This window comes from Nicotiana sylvestris, chromosome 9 (assembly GCF_000393655.2).
Source record: "Nicotiana sylvestris chromosome 9, ASM39365v2, whole genome shotgun sequence".
Taxonomy (NCBI): Eukaryota; Viridiplantae; Streptophyta; class Magnoliopsida; order Solanales; family Solanaceae; genus Nicotiana; species Nicotiana sylvestris.
Window position 1 is genome coordinate 51,317,407 of NC_091065.1, and position 16,208 is coordinate 51,333,614.

General features: G+C 32.5%; 1 protein-coding gene across 1 annotated transcript; it reads left to right on the top strand.

The window, feature by feature from the left end:
• The first annotated feature begins 223 nt into the window (after positions 1–223).
• LOC104231394 (cytochrome b561 and DOMON domain-containing protein At3g25290-like) lies at positions 224–2,295 on the top strand. Its single transcript, XM_009784383.2, has 3 exons — positions 224–966; positions 1,542–1,796; positions 1,995–2,295. The coding sequence occupies exons 1-3, from the start codon at positions 346–348 to the stop codon at positions 2,265–2,267; spliced, it is 1,149 nt and encodes a 382-aa protein (XP_009782685.1). The 5' UTR covers positions 224–345; the 3' UTR covers positions 2,268–2,295.
• Positions 2,296–16,208: the final 13,913 nt, after the last annotated feature.

The window sequence follows — 16,208 nt, forward strand, 5'->3', positions numbered from 1 at the left end:
AAATTGGGAATCAAATTAAACAAATATAATCACATGAATCTAAGTGAAAGTTTACCATTTGTGCTGGATTCAATTTGTATTTACTCCCTTTTCGTTAATGACAAAGTTTTTATTAAAAGGGAAAAGAAATTAACAGCGTATACACAAAGTTAGAAAGTGTACACCTGTAGGGTTAAAAAACCTTTACTTCGGAAAAATATTTATAACCTTCCAAATTTGGAGATTCCCATACTCTCCTTAGCTGTCTCTCACTTCTCTCTGAATATATATTTTTCCCACAGTCGCCGGAATCTTGTCCGTTACAGAAACCCCTACACCTACGGCCGTAAATAGAAAACGGTTCCGATGTCGTCGCCGCCCATTCCCTTCCCCGTTTTTCTCGTGATTGCTTCTTTACTAATCTCTCCTTCACTATCCCAAACATGTTCGTCACAGAAATTCACCAACAACAAGGTTTATACTCGTTGCAGCGATCTTCCGGCACTCAAATCGTTCCTCCATTGGACATACAATGCTGAAAACTCCACTCTTGATGTTGCCTTTGTTGCTCCGCCGGACAAACCCGACGGGTGGATTGCGTGGGCTATTAACCCAAAGGATACGGGCATGGTCGGGGCCCAAACTTTGTTTGCGTTTAAAAATTCCAAAGGCGAAATGGTGGTTAAGGCGTATGATATTTCGAGTTATACTTCGATTAAGGAGTCGTCAAAGTTGTGGTTCGATGTGAAAGTGTCCGCGGCGGAGTTCTCCGGCGGGTTGATGCGGTTGTTCGCGACGCTTGTGCTGCCGGAAAAGGGCAAAACGACGTTGAATCATGTGTGGCAGGTGGGACCCTCTGTTTCTAATGGCTTTCCAGCTAAGCATGATTTTCAGCCCGGTAATTTGAATTCTAAAGGAACCCTTGATTTATTGAGCGGTGAAAGCAAAAGCGGTGCTTCTGGCGATTCAAAGGTCAAGAGAAAAAATGTGAGTTCTTTTAGACCCTGCTTTGACTCTTATATTAGTTTTAAAGGTTTGTTAATCTATGCGTTAAATTTGGCTTAACGGGTGGGAACTAAAATGGTCAAATCTTTGAATTTTTGAGCAAATACAGTATTGTTTATGGGTGTTTTTGTTAATTCTTTTTCTATTTTTGCCCTTTTATGTTTAGGGAGTATCCAAGTATGTAGTATTTGTGGAACAAGATTTAAGGGTTTCAACAAAGATTTTAGGCTCAGAAATCGTATATTGGTGTTCATAGGGAATCTTGAAACAACTACTAGCTGTTAATCTATATTCAACTGAAGTTAAATTGTTAAAAGGAAAAAAAAGTGTTTTTTGGTCGAATTGGTAGTATATTTTGAAGAATTACAGACCAAAACATTCATTTTATCCAAAAAATAAAATAGCAGATTACATAGTAGAAAAGATTGAAAATCATCTCATCCCTATTTCTTTCCATTGCAATTTGTGGACTATTATATGATTTTTAGGATCATTATTTAGTTGATGGTTGATCCATTTGCTGGAGCGTCTAAAAAATTCTCTAATTCTTACTGCAGATCCATGGAATCCTTAATGCTATTAGTTGGGGTATTCTGTTTCCAATAGGGATCATCATAGCTAGGTACTTGAGAACTTTCGAGTCTGCAGATCCAGCTTGGTTTTATCTTCATGTTTCTTGCCAGTGTTCTGCTTATATTATCGGGGTTGCTGGCTGGGCAACGGGTCTTAAGCTTGGAAGTGAATCAAAGGGTATCACATATAATACCCATCGTAATATTGGGATTGCACTCTTCTCTCTCGCAACATTGCAGGTAATGCTTCTTGGTTCCTTAGTCCCGAGTCATTATCTTTAGCATTCGTTATTTCGTTTATGCTACTCAAGTTATCTTTATTTTTCAGAACCCAGTTATATGCACCTTAGATAGACAATCTTTGAAAAGCTAAATACTTGGGATAACAATTGTTGAGTTGATTTCTTGTCGATGTGCTGGTTTTGCGTTTGTTTATAGGTTTTTGCCTTGTTACTGAGGCCCAAGAAGGACAATAAGTACAGATTTTACTGGAATATCTACCATCATGGAGTTGGCTATACAATGCTTGTCCTCAGCTTGATAAATGTGTTCAAAGGTCTTGACATACTAGATCCCGCAACTAAGTGGAGATCTGCATATATTGGTATACTAGTGGTGTTAGGAGCAATCGCCCTATTGTTGGAAGTGATTACCTGGATTGTTGTGATAAAGAGGAAATCTAACAAATCCACCAAACCATATGATGGTTGATTTTTACATTGGCCATGGAAGGCTATAACCCTGCGTTCATGATCGATTGCTATTGTTGTCACTGCCCATATCAGTTATATATATATATATATATATATATATATATATATATATTAGTATTTGCTTGAAGAGATTTTTTTTATCCCCTAGCTCTTATGTTTTCCTCATTGTACAATGGCTTCGAAACTCAGGTCTTGTGTATAAATATGTGACTTGACCACTTAAGTTGCAGAACACTTTGGCAAGGTTAGGACACATATTTGGTTTAAACTTGAAAAAACTGAGTTTTTGAAGATGAGTTGAAAAATGATTTTTGAAAGTTGAAATTGTTTTTGGACATGCATCTTACTTGAAAAGAATTTAAGTTTGTGTCAAAATTTTCAAAAAATACTCGAGGTGTTTTTGGTTTTTTGAAAAAAAAAACTCCCAAATTTTATAGCCAAACGGGAGCAACTTTGTCTATGTTATTAGGTAATTTTGGAGCCTTTCTTGAATGCATGACTTGCTTTTGATATTCATTGCTAATTTATTTTGTGAATGCATGCAAGAGCTATTGTTGGCCCAGAAAATGATAGTAGTATGACACTTTGATGGGGATTGCTTGAACTAATGCTAAACCTGCTTTCCTTTTCTTTCCTTCAACTTGTTGTTTGTGTTTTAAGTGGTTTGTGGAGGCACAGTTGACATTGTCACCTCCGAGCACTTTGGCACATGAGTGTACACATCATTGTACTATAAAATTAGCACTCATAAGCAATCACATTTGCTAACATAATTGACTAAGCAAGCACTAACAGGCCATGTGAGAAAACATCCATTGTTTGTCTCTTTACAAAATATTTAAATCTTCCTCTATAAAACTCAAGCCAAGCGACTTGGTGTTTTTTATATATTTTGTTTTATCCCCTTTTTCGATTTTTTAAGGTGAGAGTGGAACTGTGAACATGGAGGCGGAAGACCTTATAAGATCTTTTGTTTAATGGTGAAAGATGGACTACAATCATTGGATTCTAACGGCAACCTCCCATTAATTAGAATTAGTCGGCCCCACCACTTTGCTTTTCTTTTTCTGGAAATCCACATTTTAAACCGAGGATTTCCTAGTACTCCCTCAAAACCATAATATCTTAAAAATTATGTTCAATAGTCTTGACCACACCTTGTCTTTCGCTTGAATCAAAAACACTATACTGATCGAAGAAGGATAGATTTGAGGAAATGTGTAATTATATGATTTCTTGTATTTGTAAAATGTCAAATATTTAAAAATAAAATAAATTCAATTCGTCGAAATGATAATTATTTGAAACTCGAGCTGGATGAATGTTTAACAAGAGTTATTGCTACTTAGAAAGTTAAATTGAATTTAAAATATCCGATATTATTTTATGTTGGATTAGACTAGACTCAAAAGAATCAATCAATTTTTCCTCGGCGATGTTTACCAACGTACTCCATTTTAATATGAAAGCCACATTTTTTTTGGGCTCTGAAAGCAACTCTTCATTATAAAGTAAAGGGGAATGGTGGTCCCTCAGCTTTTAAGTTGTTTCTGAGTTCCCCACTGCTTTCACCTTTTCATCATTCTCCCCCTTGTTGATATTCCTCTTTCAGACTCTTTGTTTATGGATTCTCGTATTAGTGCTATCGTTTTCCCTTTCATTGCACTCAATGAGTCAAATTGAGGGTTGTTAGATAATCTTGTCATAAATCACACGCACCTATGCTACAGTGTCTAAAAGATAAAACTATGCTAGACTTTTTTCCTGTTTGCACACAAAATCTCGTTTATTCAAATGTTTCCTAGTTGATGTAAAAAAATTCCTTCCGACCAAGCCATTTATATCGACAGTAGAAAGTTCACATCGTCTATATGATTGTATGTTTCTTTGTAACAGTATTTTAAACTTTTATATTAAACAATTGACAAAACTTAGAAATTTCCTCATCCTTTCAATATCTTGCGTGCTGCTTATGGCTAACATTAACCATCTAACTAATCGAGAAGAAAAAGAAGAGGGAGAAAGTGTAATTTGTATTTCTTCTATTAGGGAAATTGTGGTGCTTTTTGAGCTAGGGATAGCGACTCAAAGCACTTAAAGATGTGAAATAGTTGTTAATTAAGTGAGGTTTAGGTTTAAATTTCAAAAGAGGCAAAAAGAATTTGTAACTTTTTTTTCATCTATCGAATTTTTAATGGATAAAGTTATCCGATCAAACTAGGGACATATATATATATATATATATATATATATATATATATATATATATATATAACAATAGAAAAGTGAGGTGTCACCTCTCTTTTAGCTAGGGATCTCATTTACCTTTTTTCTCAAATTTTTGGCATTTCTCCCTATTTTTTCCTTTTATATGCTATATATTAAATAACCAAAAGACACATCTTAAATACTCTTAAACATATATTTCTATTTTATCAGTTATAAACCTGTCCACCTCCCCTATCTTCTGCTTTTTCTATTGAATTAACTACAATAACAGACTAAATTAATGTCATTTATAGGTGAAGACCAATTTAGTATTATATTATAAATATCTTCTTCATTGTGAACACATGAAATCTTTCTTTCGTTTTTGGTGCTAGCTTGCTGAAGATTTCCGGAATATGAATATACGGTTATGGTCTTTCTTTGCATTCAATGGAGAATTAGGTGTGGTTATTTTTATATGCACTTTTTGATTCTGCTTGGGAAAACTATGTAAAGACAAAACTATGTAAAGACTAAAGAGGTACTCTTAGTTTGAAAATGTAGGTAAGAGGTTTAACTTTTATTTCGGAATATCTACTTGTGATTAATTATAAGATCAAAATAGTTTGTTTGTGTGCTATTACTCCGAATGATTGTAGTTTAATTTTCGCACATTCTTTTTTAACCAATTTCACTAGTATGGTTCATATACTGGAGATGCAACGATGGATCAAGTTCTGTCACACGTTTAGTGGCACCTTTGTTTTGCCAACATTCATATTTGTCTTCTTCTTTTTTCTTTTTTTTTTTTTGGTTTTTGCGCTTTATTTTTCCCTTTCATTTGGTTATTCTCATTATAAAATGCTAAAATTTTATTTATACACACAAATAAATTAAGACTACTAAATATTGTGGCGAGAATAGACATAACAAGTTGGTAAAATTTTCCATATAGAATTCTTCTTTTTGATTAAATTATGCGAACAGAAACTAATGATTTTTCTGCTGATTTAGTTGCTTTCTCATTAAAAGGCACATGAATATTTGCATGAGGTGTAAAGCTTTCTCCTATATCGATATATGATCTTCTCGAATTTTAAGGTAGACTTGAATCTATTTCGAAAAAGATTCAGAATTTAGAATGATGATTACCTGAGTAACAAAAGCATTTGTTGCGTTAAATTGGATAAGAGATGAGATCCAATAAAAAAGAGGGGAAAAAAAAAGAGAAAGGAAAAACCAAAAAAATAAAAAAGAAAAATCAGGAAAAGGGAGGAAGAAATGAGAAAGAAAAGAAAAATTGCATCTGTTAGACCGTTACATCTTGACCACATAATTTTCTTTTTGCCTTTTTTACTTTATTTTTTAAATAGAAACTAAAAACATAAAATTATCTTAAAAAGGAATATTCAAATAACTTATTATACCAAAACTAAGTATTTAGAGATATAAAGAATTTTCTCAAACTTCTTATTTATTACTTAAAACTCAAGGTCTCTAAATATGTTAAATTACTTTCATATAGAGTATAATTTTTTATTTTGAGTTTGGGCTTTTTCTTATCTACGTCTTCCCTTGTACGAGTGCCATTTATTTATTTTCTTTTTTATTTCATTTCTAACAAGAGAAATATGCAAGTTGATATGTAAAACGTACAAAATATCTAGTAGGATAGCAATGGGACGTATTAGTTTTTCTTTAAATTATTGGCACTTATATTTATCAGTTGTCGGTTTTTTTAGTAAATCAAAACTAAAAATATAATAAATTAAAATTATCATCCTCTTTAACATTTTCTTTTTCGACCGAAAGCAAAGCGCGAATTAATTTACTGTAGTTATAAATAAAAGAGAGAGTAAAGCGACTCAAATGGACGGAGGGGAGGATAAAATCACGAAAAAGACAGAAGACTAGATTAGGCAAACCAAGTGACTACTAAAGTTGGTGCCTTGGTGGGATTCCCTCAAAAAGATTTTGGATGGAAGTTGAAATGACATAGAGCTACTAAATGCTGTTTAAAAAGGCAAAGGAGATGAAATGTAATAGCGACGGAAATTCTATTAGACAGCGTTGTTTTGTCCTAAACCTAATAATCAAAATATTGGTCATAATTTTTAAGCTTCCGTTTGGACATAACATTTTTTCCAAAATTCTTTTTGAAAACATTGTTGGTTCATAGAATTTGAACAATTTTTGTATTTTTAAGTCGGCCAATTTTTTGGATGAAAATTTTTCTTGAGATTTTTACTTATTAGTTATATTAGTTTCAAAACTTATTTGTCCTCACTATTGAAGTTTAACTTAACTAAAGGTTGATATACAAGTTAATAATTCTATACAAATTTGTATTAATTGAGTATTGCTTGGCTGTAGCCTTCTAATTAGGTAACCGAATCTCACACATTCAATAACTCCCCCCCCCCCCCCTTCTGCCTTATTTTTTTAATTGAAAAATCTTCACTTTATACCTATTAAATTCAAACTATTTATCTTTTAATACCTAATCCTAATTTACTTTTCCTACTTATACAGTTTAAACTATTTACCCTCCTAACCAATTTCTTTACCTTTTCAATTTCTCTAAACAAGCAGAGTCTTACACCCTAAACATTCCTTTCCCCTTTCAAAAAGATATACATAGCTTAGTCTTTTTAGTGGACGATGAAAATTTAGTACGAACTCATGCATTTACCTTTTTTTTTTTATTTAGAATTTTCTATATAAATTTTAAAAGATAAGTTCTCATATTATTGTACATAAGTTTCACTCCAAAATCTTCTTTCTATATTAGTATATTTTTTTGCGTATTTATTTGTATTTCTGAACTCATGTATTGTTGTGGTTATATATTAAGTTTTCCAGATCTGATTTTTGTATGTGTATGAAGACCCACTATTGTTCAGCTTGAAGCTCCTAAATTTAAAATTTATTTTGAAGATTTATTATTTGATTCGATGTGGGTTCTATAAAATATTGCTTAGAGTACCTTCAAGTAAGCTTTCCGGATCTAAATTTTTATGTATATTTGAATATCCACCATTGTTGGGCTTGAAGTTCTTGAATTTAAAATTTTTATTTTGAAGATTTCTTTGTTTGATTCAAAGTGGGTGTTATTAAATATTTCTTATAGTACTTTCCGGAAGTTCATACTGAAATTTGATCGCATTTGGAGCTGATTTGAGGTGATTGAGATCGAATTTTTCTATTGAAAATCGAAGAACACAGTTACTCGACAGTATACTGCTACGGTATACAATATGATGCAAGCTATTATAGCATACGGTATACTGTAATGGTATACTGTAATAATATACAGTATACTATAACAATATACTTTAATAGTATACAATATACAATAATAGTATACTTCGACTATTGAATCATTTAGGTGCTATTGTGCAAAGCTAAATGTATGGTTATAGTAACGTATACTGTGATAGTATACAATATAATATAATAGTATACGGTAAATAATAAGTCAGTTTTTTAATTTTTCAATTAGGTCCTTGCAAATATTTTCTTAAATGAGTTTTTTAATGAAGTTTCATGAAAATAATATTCATTGTATAAGAAGTAGTTGTCGGAAGACATAAAATAGTAATATAAAAAAAGTTCAATGAAATTAGAAAAGGAATGCGAAATTAAAGAAATAAAAAAAAGAAAAAATTTAAAAAGAAAAAGAAACGAGCCAAATTGAGTATAAAACTAGATTATGGAATAAAGAAAATAAAGAATAACATGATTTTTGGAAAAAATATATGAACATAAAAAATAAAATTAAATAAAAACGAGAAAAAAATAAAAGGAGAAAAGAAAGGAAAGTAAAAAAAAAATGCTGAGAAACAAAAAAGAAAATGAGAAAAAAGAAGAAGAAACAATTACCCACAAAAGTTGTAATGGGTAGGAAGAGTAATTAGTTTGGTGGGTAGAAAATTAATGGGTAGGTAAGGGTAATTAGTTTAGTTTTTTGGGCTATGCTATAAAACAACAACAACAACAACAATAGCTCAGTATAATCCCATTAGTGAGGTCTAGGGAGGGTAGTGTGTACGCAGACCTTACCCCTACCCTGGGGTAGAGAGGCTGTTTCCAAATAGACTCTCGGCATCCTTCCCTCCAAGAACTTCCCACCTTGCTCTTGGGGTGACTCGAACTCACAACCTCTTGGTTGGAAGCGGAGGTTGCTTACCATCAGAGCAACCCCTCTTGTCTTCTTTGAGGTGATTGAGATCGAATTTTTCTATTGAAAATCAAAGAACACAGTTACCCAATAATATACTGCTACGGTATACAATATGCGGTAAGCTATTATAGCATACGATATACTGTAATGGTATACTGTAATAATATGTAGTATATTGTAACAATATACGGTTATAGTATACAATATACCATAATAGTATACTTCGACTGTTGAATTATCTAGGTGCTATTGTGCAAAGCTAAATGTATGATTATAGTAACATATACTGTTAATTGGATCAAACTCCCTTCTTAATTGGATCTTTTATGCTTCTCTTCTTTTTTCTAATCTCATTTTTCTTTTCTTCTGCATATTCAATAGTGGATTTGACGTCGTTGCTTGTCACTAGCGAACCAGTCCTTGTTCGCTGCCTCCCCAGATATGATCAACCATAAAAAAGTTCGGAAATTTTGATTTTCAATTTGATTTTTTAAAAATTATTACTTATTTGAATTGAGTGTTGTTGCAAACAATCGGTAATATTTTTTGGAGTTTATATTTAAATTTTAAAAGTATTTGGTGAAGATTAGAGTTGATTTTGGATGAATTTTTATATTAAAATTCAAAGAGGAAGAAGATGTAGTAAGTTGTATTATATTTGTATGAAAACTGTGTTTAGTTGTATTATGTTGTAGTTGTATTTTTTGTATGAATATCAAATGAAAGTTGTAAATAAATTGTATTTTATATGAATCATTGTATGAAATTTGTACTTTAAATTATAAATATTCTCTTTTACGTAAAATTGTATTTATGTATCAAAAATATAGATGTACTATAGTTATATGAAATTGTATGAAAGTTATATTATATTGTAGTTATATTATTTTTTTTTTATGAATGTTTTTTGAAAGTTGTATATGTATCAAAATTGTGCTGAAGTTATATTATAGTTTACGAAAGCTATTTTTAAGTTATATGATATTGGAGTTGTATTATTTTTGTATTAATCTTATATGAAAGTTATAATAAGTTTCAATAACCAATCATGAGTAAGTGAATAAATTTCGTGTTCCAGGAGAAATGACCCAAAAATTAAAAATAATTTTTCAATCATCACGATTTCATTTGAATCAGTCAATTTTTTCCCCTGATGTGGAGGATACTTCACGATCTACAAATCAATGACAACAATTGAAATATGTGGCATAAATTAGAATATGTGAGATTTTGGAATAATCGATGGTAGCAATATGTAGCATAAATTAGTAGCAATTAAAAGAAGAAGAAGATTGGAGAAGAAGACGGAGATGGGAGAGGAGAGAATAAAAAAGAGTCTAATTGAACCCCTTAATTGAAGGCACTCATCATAGTTTGTGAACCTTTTAAAGGGGAATATATATGAATTGCAAACAATATACAATTATAGCGGCTAAATAACCAAACTTTAGAGAACTTTGGTAAATAAGTTTGATTTATGGTATAGGAACGAAAAAAATTCTATTGTTCTTCAACTCACAAAACTTTAACTTTTTAAAAGTAAAATGTATGTCAAAACACAATTTCAATTTCTAAAAAATTATTTTTCAATACAGTTTTATTTTAAAAAATAAATAAATTTCAACCAAATCTATGTCCAAATACCTACTTAAACTAAATTCCATATTGCCCATTAACCTTTAAGGTAGAGAATAATATTCCACTCACCTTTTGAACGGGATAGGAACCTCCTCTTACCCATAAGTCAACTAGAAAAAATAAAACCACCTTTGCCAGAATTTATAAAATGTTATTACTATCCCTTGCTTAAAGGGAAAACCTTTTGATTACAACAATATAATTATTTTTTTATTCAAAAATAAAAATCTTAAATACGAATATTGTTACACTATGTAGTGTCGAGAAGGGACTACTTCATATCATACTAGTAATAAATAGGTTGTGCAACCCAATCAAAATATCCACCAGCACGGGCACCCTGTTGACCTTCAGTAATAAAATTTCATCTTTGCAGAAGTGCATCTGAGGATGCAGACACGAGTTAGAGACTCTCTTATGGATGAGCAGCTAAATTAAAATGAGCGACTTGGTTAAAATCTAAATATTAATGACATTTTGTTGTAATCTTGAAATTTTTTCCTCTAGATAAAGGATAGTAATGATATTTTATAAATTTCGGCAAGAGATCTTTCATTTTCTTTGGTTTATTTATGGCCAAAGAGGTTCCTCTTCCTATTCAAAAGGTATGGAGAAGGTGAAATTTACTCTAATTGTTAAAATAAAATATGTAATATATTTATACTACTTAAAGATCATGTAAGGCCAATGTTAATTATTTATCAATGCTACTTTTTAAATTGTTCGATTCTCCACCGACATTCATATTTCTACCTTACAGTGGTCCAAAATTTGTGACCCTTTTTGAACGAGAAACACATTTCCTATTTAATTCGATAAAAAAAATAAATTAAAATTCTCTTTAAAAATGTGTTATGGGATCTCTTTTAATGTTAAAAAAAAGTTATAAAACTTAACAGATAATTTTTAGTACGCTATCATTTTTTTTCCGTTAACTGATTATTACACTTCTAGACTTGTTTCCAATATATACAACCAAAGTTGACATCTTGCCTAAAAAACCCTACTCAAATAAAGGAAGGCACCTAAATCAGAATGGAAAGAACATATGGATGAATTAAAATAATGGAATTTGGTCGGTCGAAGTATCTAAAAATTGGGTTATTTGACATGGAAATTGGATATTAAGCTTAACTTTGCATCTTTAATTAAAGTAATCCTATTATGAGACAAAGACAATTAATCAAGCTACTACTAAAATATTATCAATCCTCCATGTGTTAAGGAGGAAAACGGCCAGGTTGTAGCTCCACGAGACTTGACTGGTATGGAGTGTCTAGATGCAATGTTGCTATGATCGTGAAAGGAGTAGTTATTTTATATTAATTACGTGTCATGATGATTAAATATGCACTATTAATCTACTTGAAAAATAATTACAACTTTCATTTGATAGAAAATAACAAACATGATATGGGTACTTATAAGATGATAAATAACATGTTATAGTAAGTAATGTTAGTATTTGAAAATAGTGAAAATATGTTCATATATTCTTTGAAAATAAAAAAACTTTGCCCGTTAAACTTTTGATTTATTCCTATTCTTATCATTAGCCAATCGTCTAATATGTATTATGGATGAAACTCCAACATGAAATAAATGAATTTTACATGTCCAAATACCTTGTGAAAAAATGGTCCAAATTTACCTCTCAATTTTGATTATGGGTAAAAATTACTTTCGGTCGAAGCTCCTTCAGGGATTAGGAGTAAAAAATGAGACCTTCTAATGGCAGAAGTAATATAGACTAAAAATTTAATGAAGGACAAAGTTGCTCAATTTTTAATTGTAAATGAACAAATTAATCATTTTCTCAAAATTATTTGCACTACTGCATGCATACAAGTTAAATTCGTTAATAAAATGGGTCTATACAACCACTTTGAGTCTAAACATAGGTACCTCATCATTCCATCATTCGTTTGTCACCAATGTACTGATTCTTTCTCGTCAAGTTGGAGGCCTTTACATCCAACGTACTCTTAGACGATTCCCCAAAGAAGATCTCCGTAAGTGAAAACAAAGAAAAAAACTATGTACTTTAGATTAGATTAGACGAAAAGAACTTTCACTCTAAAAAGAACCGTAATGTACTCTTCAATTTCTGCTAAATCCCTATTTCTCTTTAGACCAACAAACAATGAAAATTGTTGCACGGACAGCAAGTTCTGCCGTTGCCCTGCTAGGCTTGTCTCTCATATTTCATTCATTGCTTTTTGATCATCTCAATGAGAAATTATCGTTTCAAAGAAACTTTTTAGGGATGATGGTTTATCCGTAAAACGATATAGTTGAATTTATAATGTGATTTAATTTATAGGTACATAAATTAAATTGATCCGAAAAAATAAAATGATAAAGAACCAAATTGAATAAGTAAGAATTAATTGAAGAAGAAACGAGCTTGTTTTCAAATGATGTCTTCCTCAACCGGTACCTTATTTTTAAATTCTTCTCTCCGGACTTGATGTCATCGGGACTCATACAATACCGGCCACATACTTGGATCCGACGTCAGTTATTTACTGACTTGTATCCTATGTATCTTTACTGTCACGTGTTCACTTGACGAATATCCACCTGTTATCCGCTCATTTTATCCTATACAAATAGTTCCCCTACTTTTCGGTGACTCAATTTGAAGTGATCGGATAGTAGATAAGACCCTTTTTCTTGGCGGAAAAGTTCTTGGAAGGTTTCTAACATTTGAAAAGATGCACGTCTCTTTGCATTTAATGAACCAAACATATGTTATCACGTGATTTGACAAATATTTTTGCTAGTTACTTAGATAATGATGGCCTCACATTCTTCCACCTATAAACTTCTCTCTTTCTCACCACTTTCTTATTTCACTTTTACAAACCTCCTACTTCGATTTTCTTAAAGATTTTCTACAACTCCGTAAATTTTGACATTCATACTTTCTGTCAACATGTCTTCTGCTATTTCTTCCTCAAGTTACACGGGCATTTACATCGGTGGCGGCCCATCCAAGAACATCATGTCTAAGGAACCCGATGTCGCTCCTCCTTCAACTAACGTGATCATCCCCTCTTAGTTAAACTGTGAGATTAATCTCCATGTTCAAAAGAAATTCTCTGACCCCAAACGAAGTGGAAAAGATTACCTTCAACAAACCAGGGTTCATGTATGTTTACACGTACCCCTTCAGTTTAAGGATTAGCAAGGAACTTGAAATTTTGCTGGAATTACTAAGTTTGTTTAGCTCAAGTAGGACCGTCAATATTAGTTTGTCTTATGTTCCTATGTTCTCGGGACGGTAAAACCCTTACTCCTACTCATTTAATCAACCTCTACGCCCCTAAAATCTCCCATTGAGGCATGATCAAACTCAGCAAATGCGGTCACCATGCCATCATCACCAGTGTTGATGATAACAACGACTGTGGTTGGATAGAGAGGTTTGTTATCATTCCTGGGGACATTTACTGACATCGGGATCTCATTTCCCGAATCCTGGAACTGTACTCGTAAGTTTTCTTAATATCCTTCTTCGTTGTGTTAACGTAATTTCCTCCCCTTACTAAACCTTCTCTTCTCTTATTTTAGCCACCCGTTGGGTTCCTCAAGACATTGAAAACCTAACTTAATTTTAGACATTTCCACACCGGACTTCCGTAAGTGGAAGGAAGTTGCAAACAAATTCAACTGGAAGGCCAAGAACCATGGTGAGTAAAACTTCCCTTTTCCTTTTTTAATCTTCAACTTTATGTAATATACAAGTTTTCTTTCCATAATATGTAGGCATTCCGAAGGGATCTTTTGTTTGTCCCACTGTCAAGGTCTCATATGACCCGAAGGTGGCTCATCAACGGATTCAAGAAGCCATTGACCGGAAGAGGGATCACGATGCCGCTCTTGATTCCGTTGAAGGCACATCTTCCCCGAGTCCCTAGTCCAAGGAGAAAACATCAAAAAGAAAATATACTTCCAAGGTCGAGGCTCAGGAGAAGTCTCCTATAAGGCCCCGGAAAATTTCACTAAGTAATTTAAGATTTCATGGTGCCAGGAAGGCTAATTTTAAAATTTTACGTGCTATTAACATGATGGACATCAATTGAATTTGGTAAATAAGTGTATAAGTCATATAATAAGTAATGTGGGGTCTAATAGGAGGCCTAAGTCTAAGTCAAGTTAGAAAATTTCATAATGAGCTAAATTTCAAAGTGAGTTTGCACAAGTCCACATTTTGGACGACCATATCTAAACATATATAAGGTTTTATGTGATAAACAAACTATAATATGAAAGGTCTTCGAGTCTAGTTTCCAACGCTTCAAACCGTTTATCATTTAGACATTCCTACACAAAGTTATGATCACATTACCAAACACTGAAAAATGCGATCTTGTGGCATTTCTGCAATTGCGAAACCATTATGCGGTCCGCATAATTGATCTACGACCGCAAATCTAGTCGCAAAATGGACCAGTGTAGACCAGTTTTGGGCACCAGTTCCACAATGCATTTTGCGACCCACATTCCTGTTTTGCGGTCCATTATGCGATCACAGACCCGATTTTGGAGGCTTATTTTTCCTATTTTTATAACCCGACCCCATTTTGATAAATAGGCTTAGGGGCTTCATTTGGGGTTTTTTCTACTGATTTCAGAGAGAGTTGAGAGCATATAGAGAGAGAAAGAAGGATCCTAGATTCATAATCACCCAAATCTTGCTCAAGTTTTTAAGAATCAAGGAAGATAACCACTTGATTGCCCTCCATCCGGGTAAGTCCTTCTTCCAAGATTTTATGTAAGAGGTTAATGGTTCAAATATGTTGTGGGGATTAGAAATAGGCCATGCATGTAGGACTAAGTTGTAGTATGTGATATTAAAGAACTAATTTGGGTAGTTCCTGTTAAAATTGGTTGAGGGAAGAAGGAATTTCCATTTTCAGACCTTGTAGACTACTTCACATGTTAGGTGTTTGATGAAATTCCTAAGAGAGTTACACCATGGGTAATCTTCCTAATTATTAATCGATTCCCTCTATCTCCTTATAGATTATTATTGCTAGAGGTGTTGGTGGACTGTAGAAACTTAAGGAAAAGCTCTTTGAAGTATGTATGGCTAAAACCCCCTTTTCTTAGAAATTGAGCTCCCATGGTGTCCATGAAAATATTGTAAGTCCGAAATTTGATTGATGTAGTACTTGTTATTTCAAAGGAATTGGTGTTGCAAGAATACATGTGAAAGGTGTATCTCAATGTGTTCAATATGCTATTCTTGGTAAATTGAGGATATGTGAAGAATGTGAACTATGTGCTAAAATACGTAGATTTCAAGTCAAGTTTAAATTGAGATTGTCATGAAAAACTATGTGAAATCCTCTATGTATAAGGATGTTTGAAATAAATCAAATGAATTGGGAAATAGAGTGGCCAACGTGCCGAGAACTTAAGTTATAATTGTGCATGGTGATGCCTATGACATGAGAAAATATGAAACAGATTATGAAATGAACCTTGACTCTACTTTCCATAAATGACTTCAATAATAAAGTGTCCTAAAGGCTTTGTACACAATTTATGCCCATAAGTGGTTGTTCGAGATAATGTTTTGCCTTATAAGTACATCCAGTGTGATCCGAGTTGTTACATACTTCGATATTGAAATTGTATATTGTCGTTATTGGAAAAGATTAATTCAAGAATAATTGGTGTAATTGCTTGTTTATGACTTTGATGTGTGTTTCTATTGTGGTTTGGTATGTCCCCTCCTTTTAATCCTTTGTGTTTAAAGTTCCATTGCTAATGAACTTGAGGTGTATGATTTTTGAAATATTGTATATGCTCATGATTCATGATTTCCTCTCATGTGTACTTGACATCTTGGATTGAATGGCTTGTTGTTGAAATTGATATTGATGTGAAATGTGGCCT

What these genes read in the sequence shown, in the direction of transcription:
- LOC104231394 (XM_009784383.2), top strand. Translation starts at nt 346, where the DNA reads ATGTCGTCGCCGCCCATTCCCTTCCCCGTTTTTCTCGTGATTGCTTCT. An exon ending in CAAAGGTCAAGAGAAAAAAT is followed by an intron (nt 967 to 1,541) that starts GTGAGTTCTTTT and finishes TTCTTACTGCAG; the next exon opens with ATCCATGGAATCCTTAATGC. An exon ending in TCTCTCTCGCAACATTGCAG is followed by an intron (nt 1,797 to 1,994) that starts GTAATGCTTCTT and finishes GTTTGTTTATAG; the next exon opens with GTTTTTGCCTTGTTACTGAG.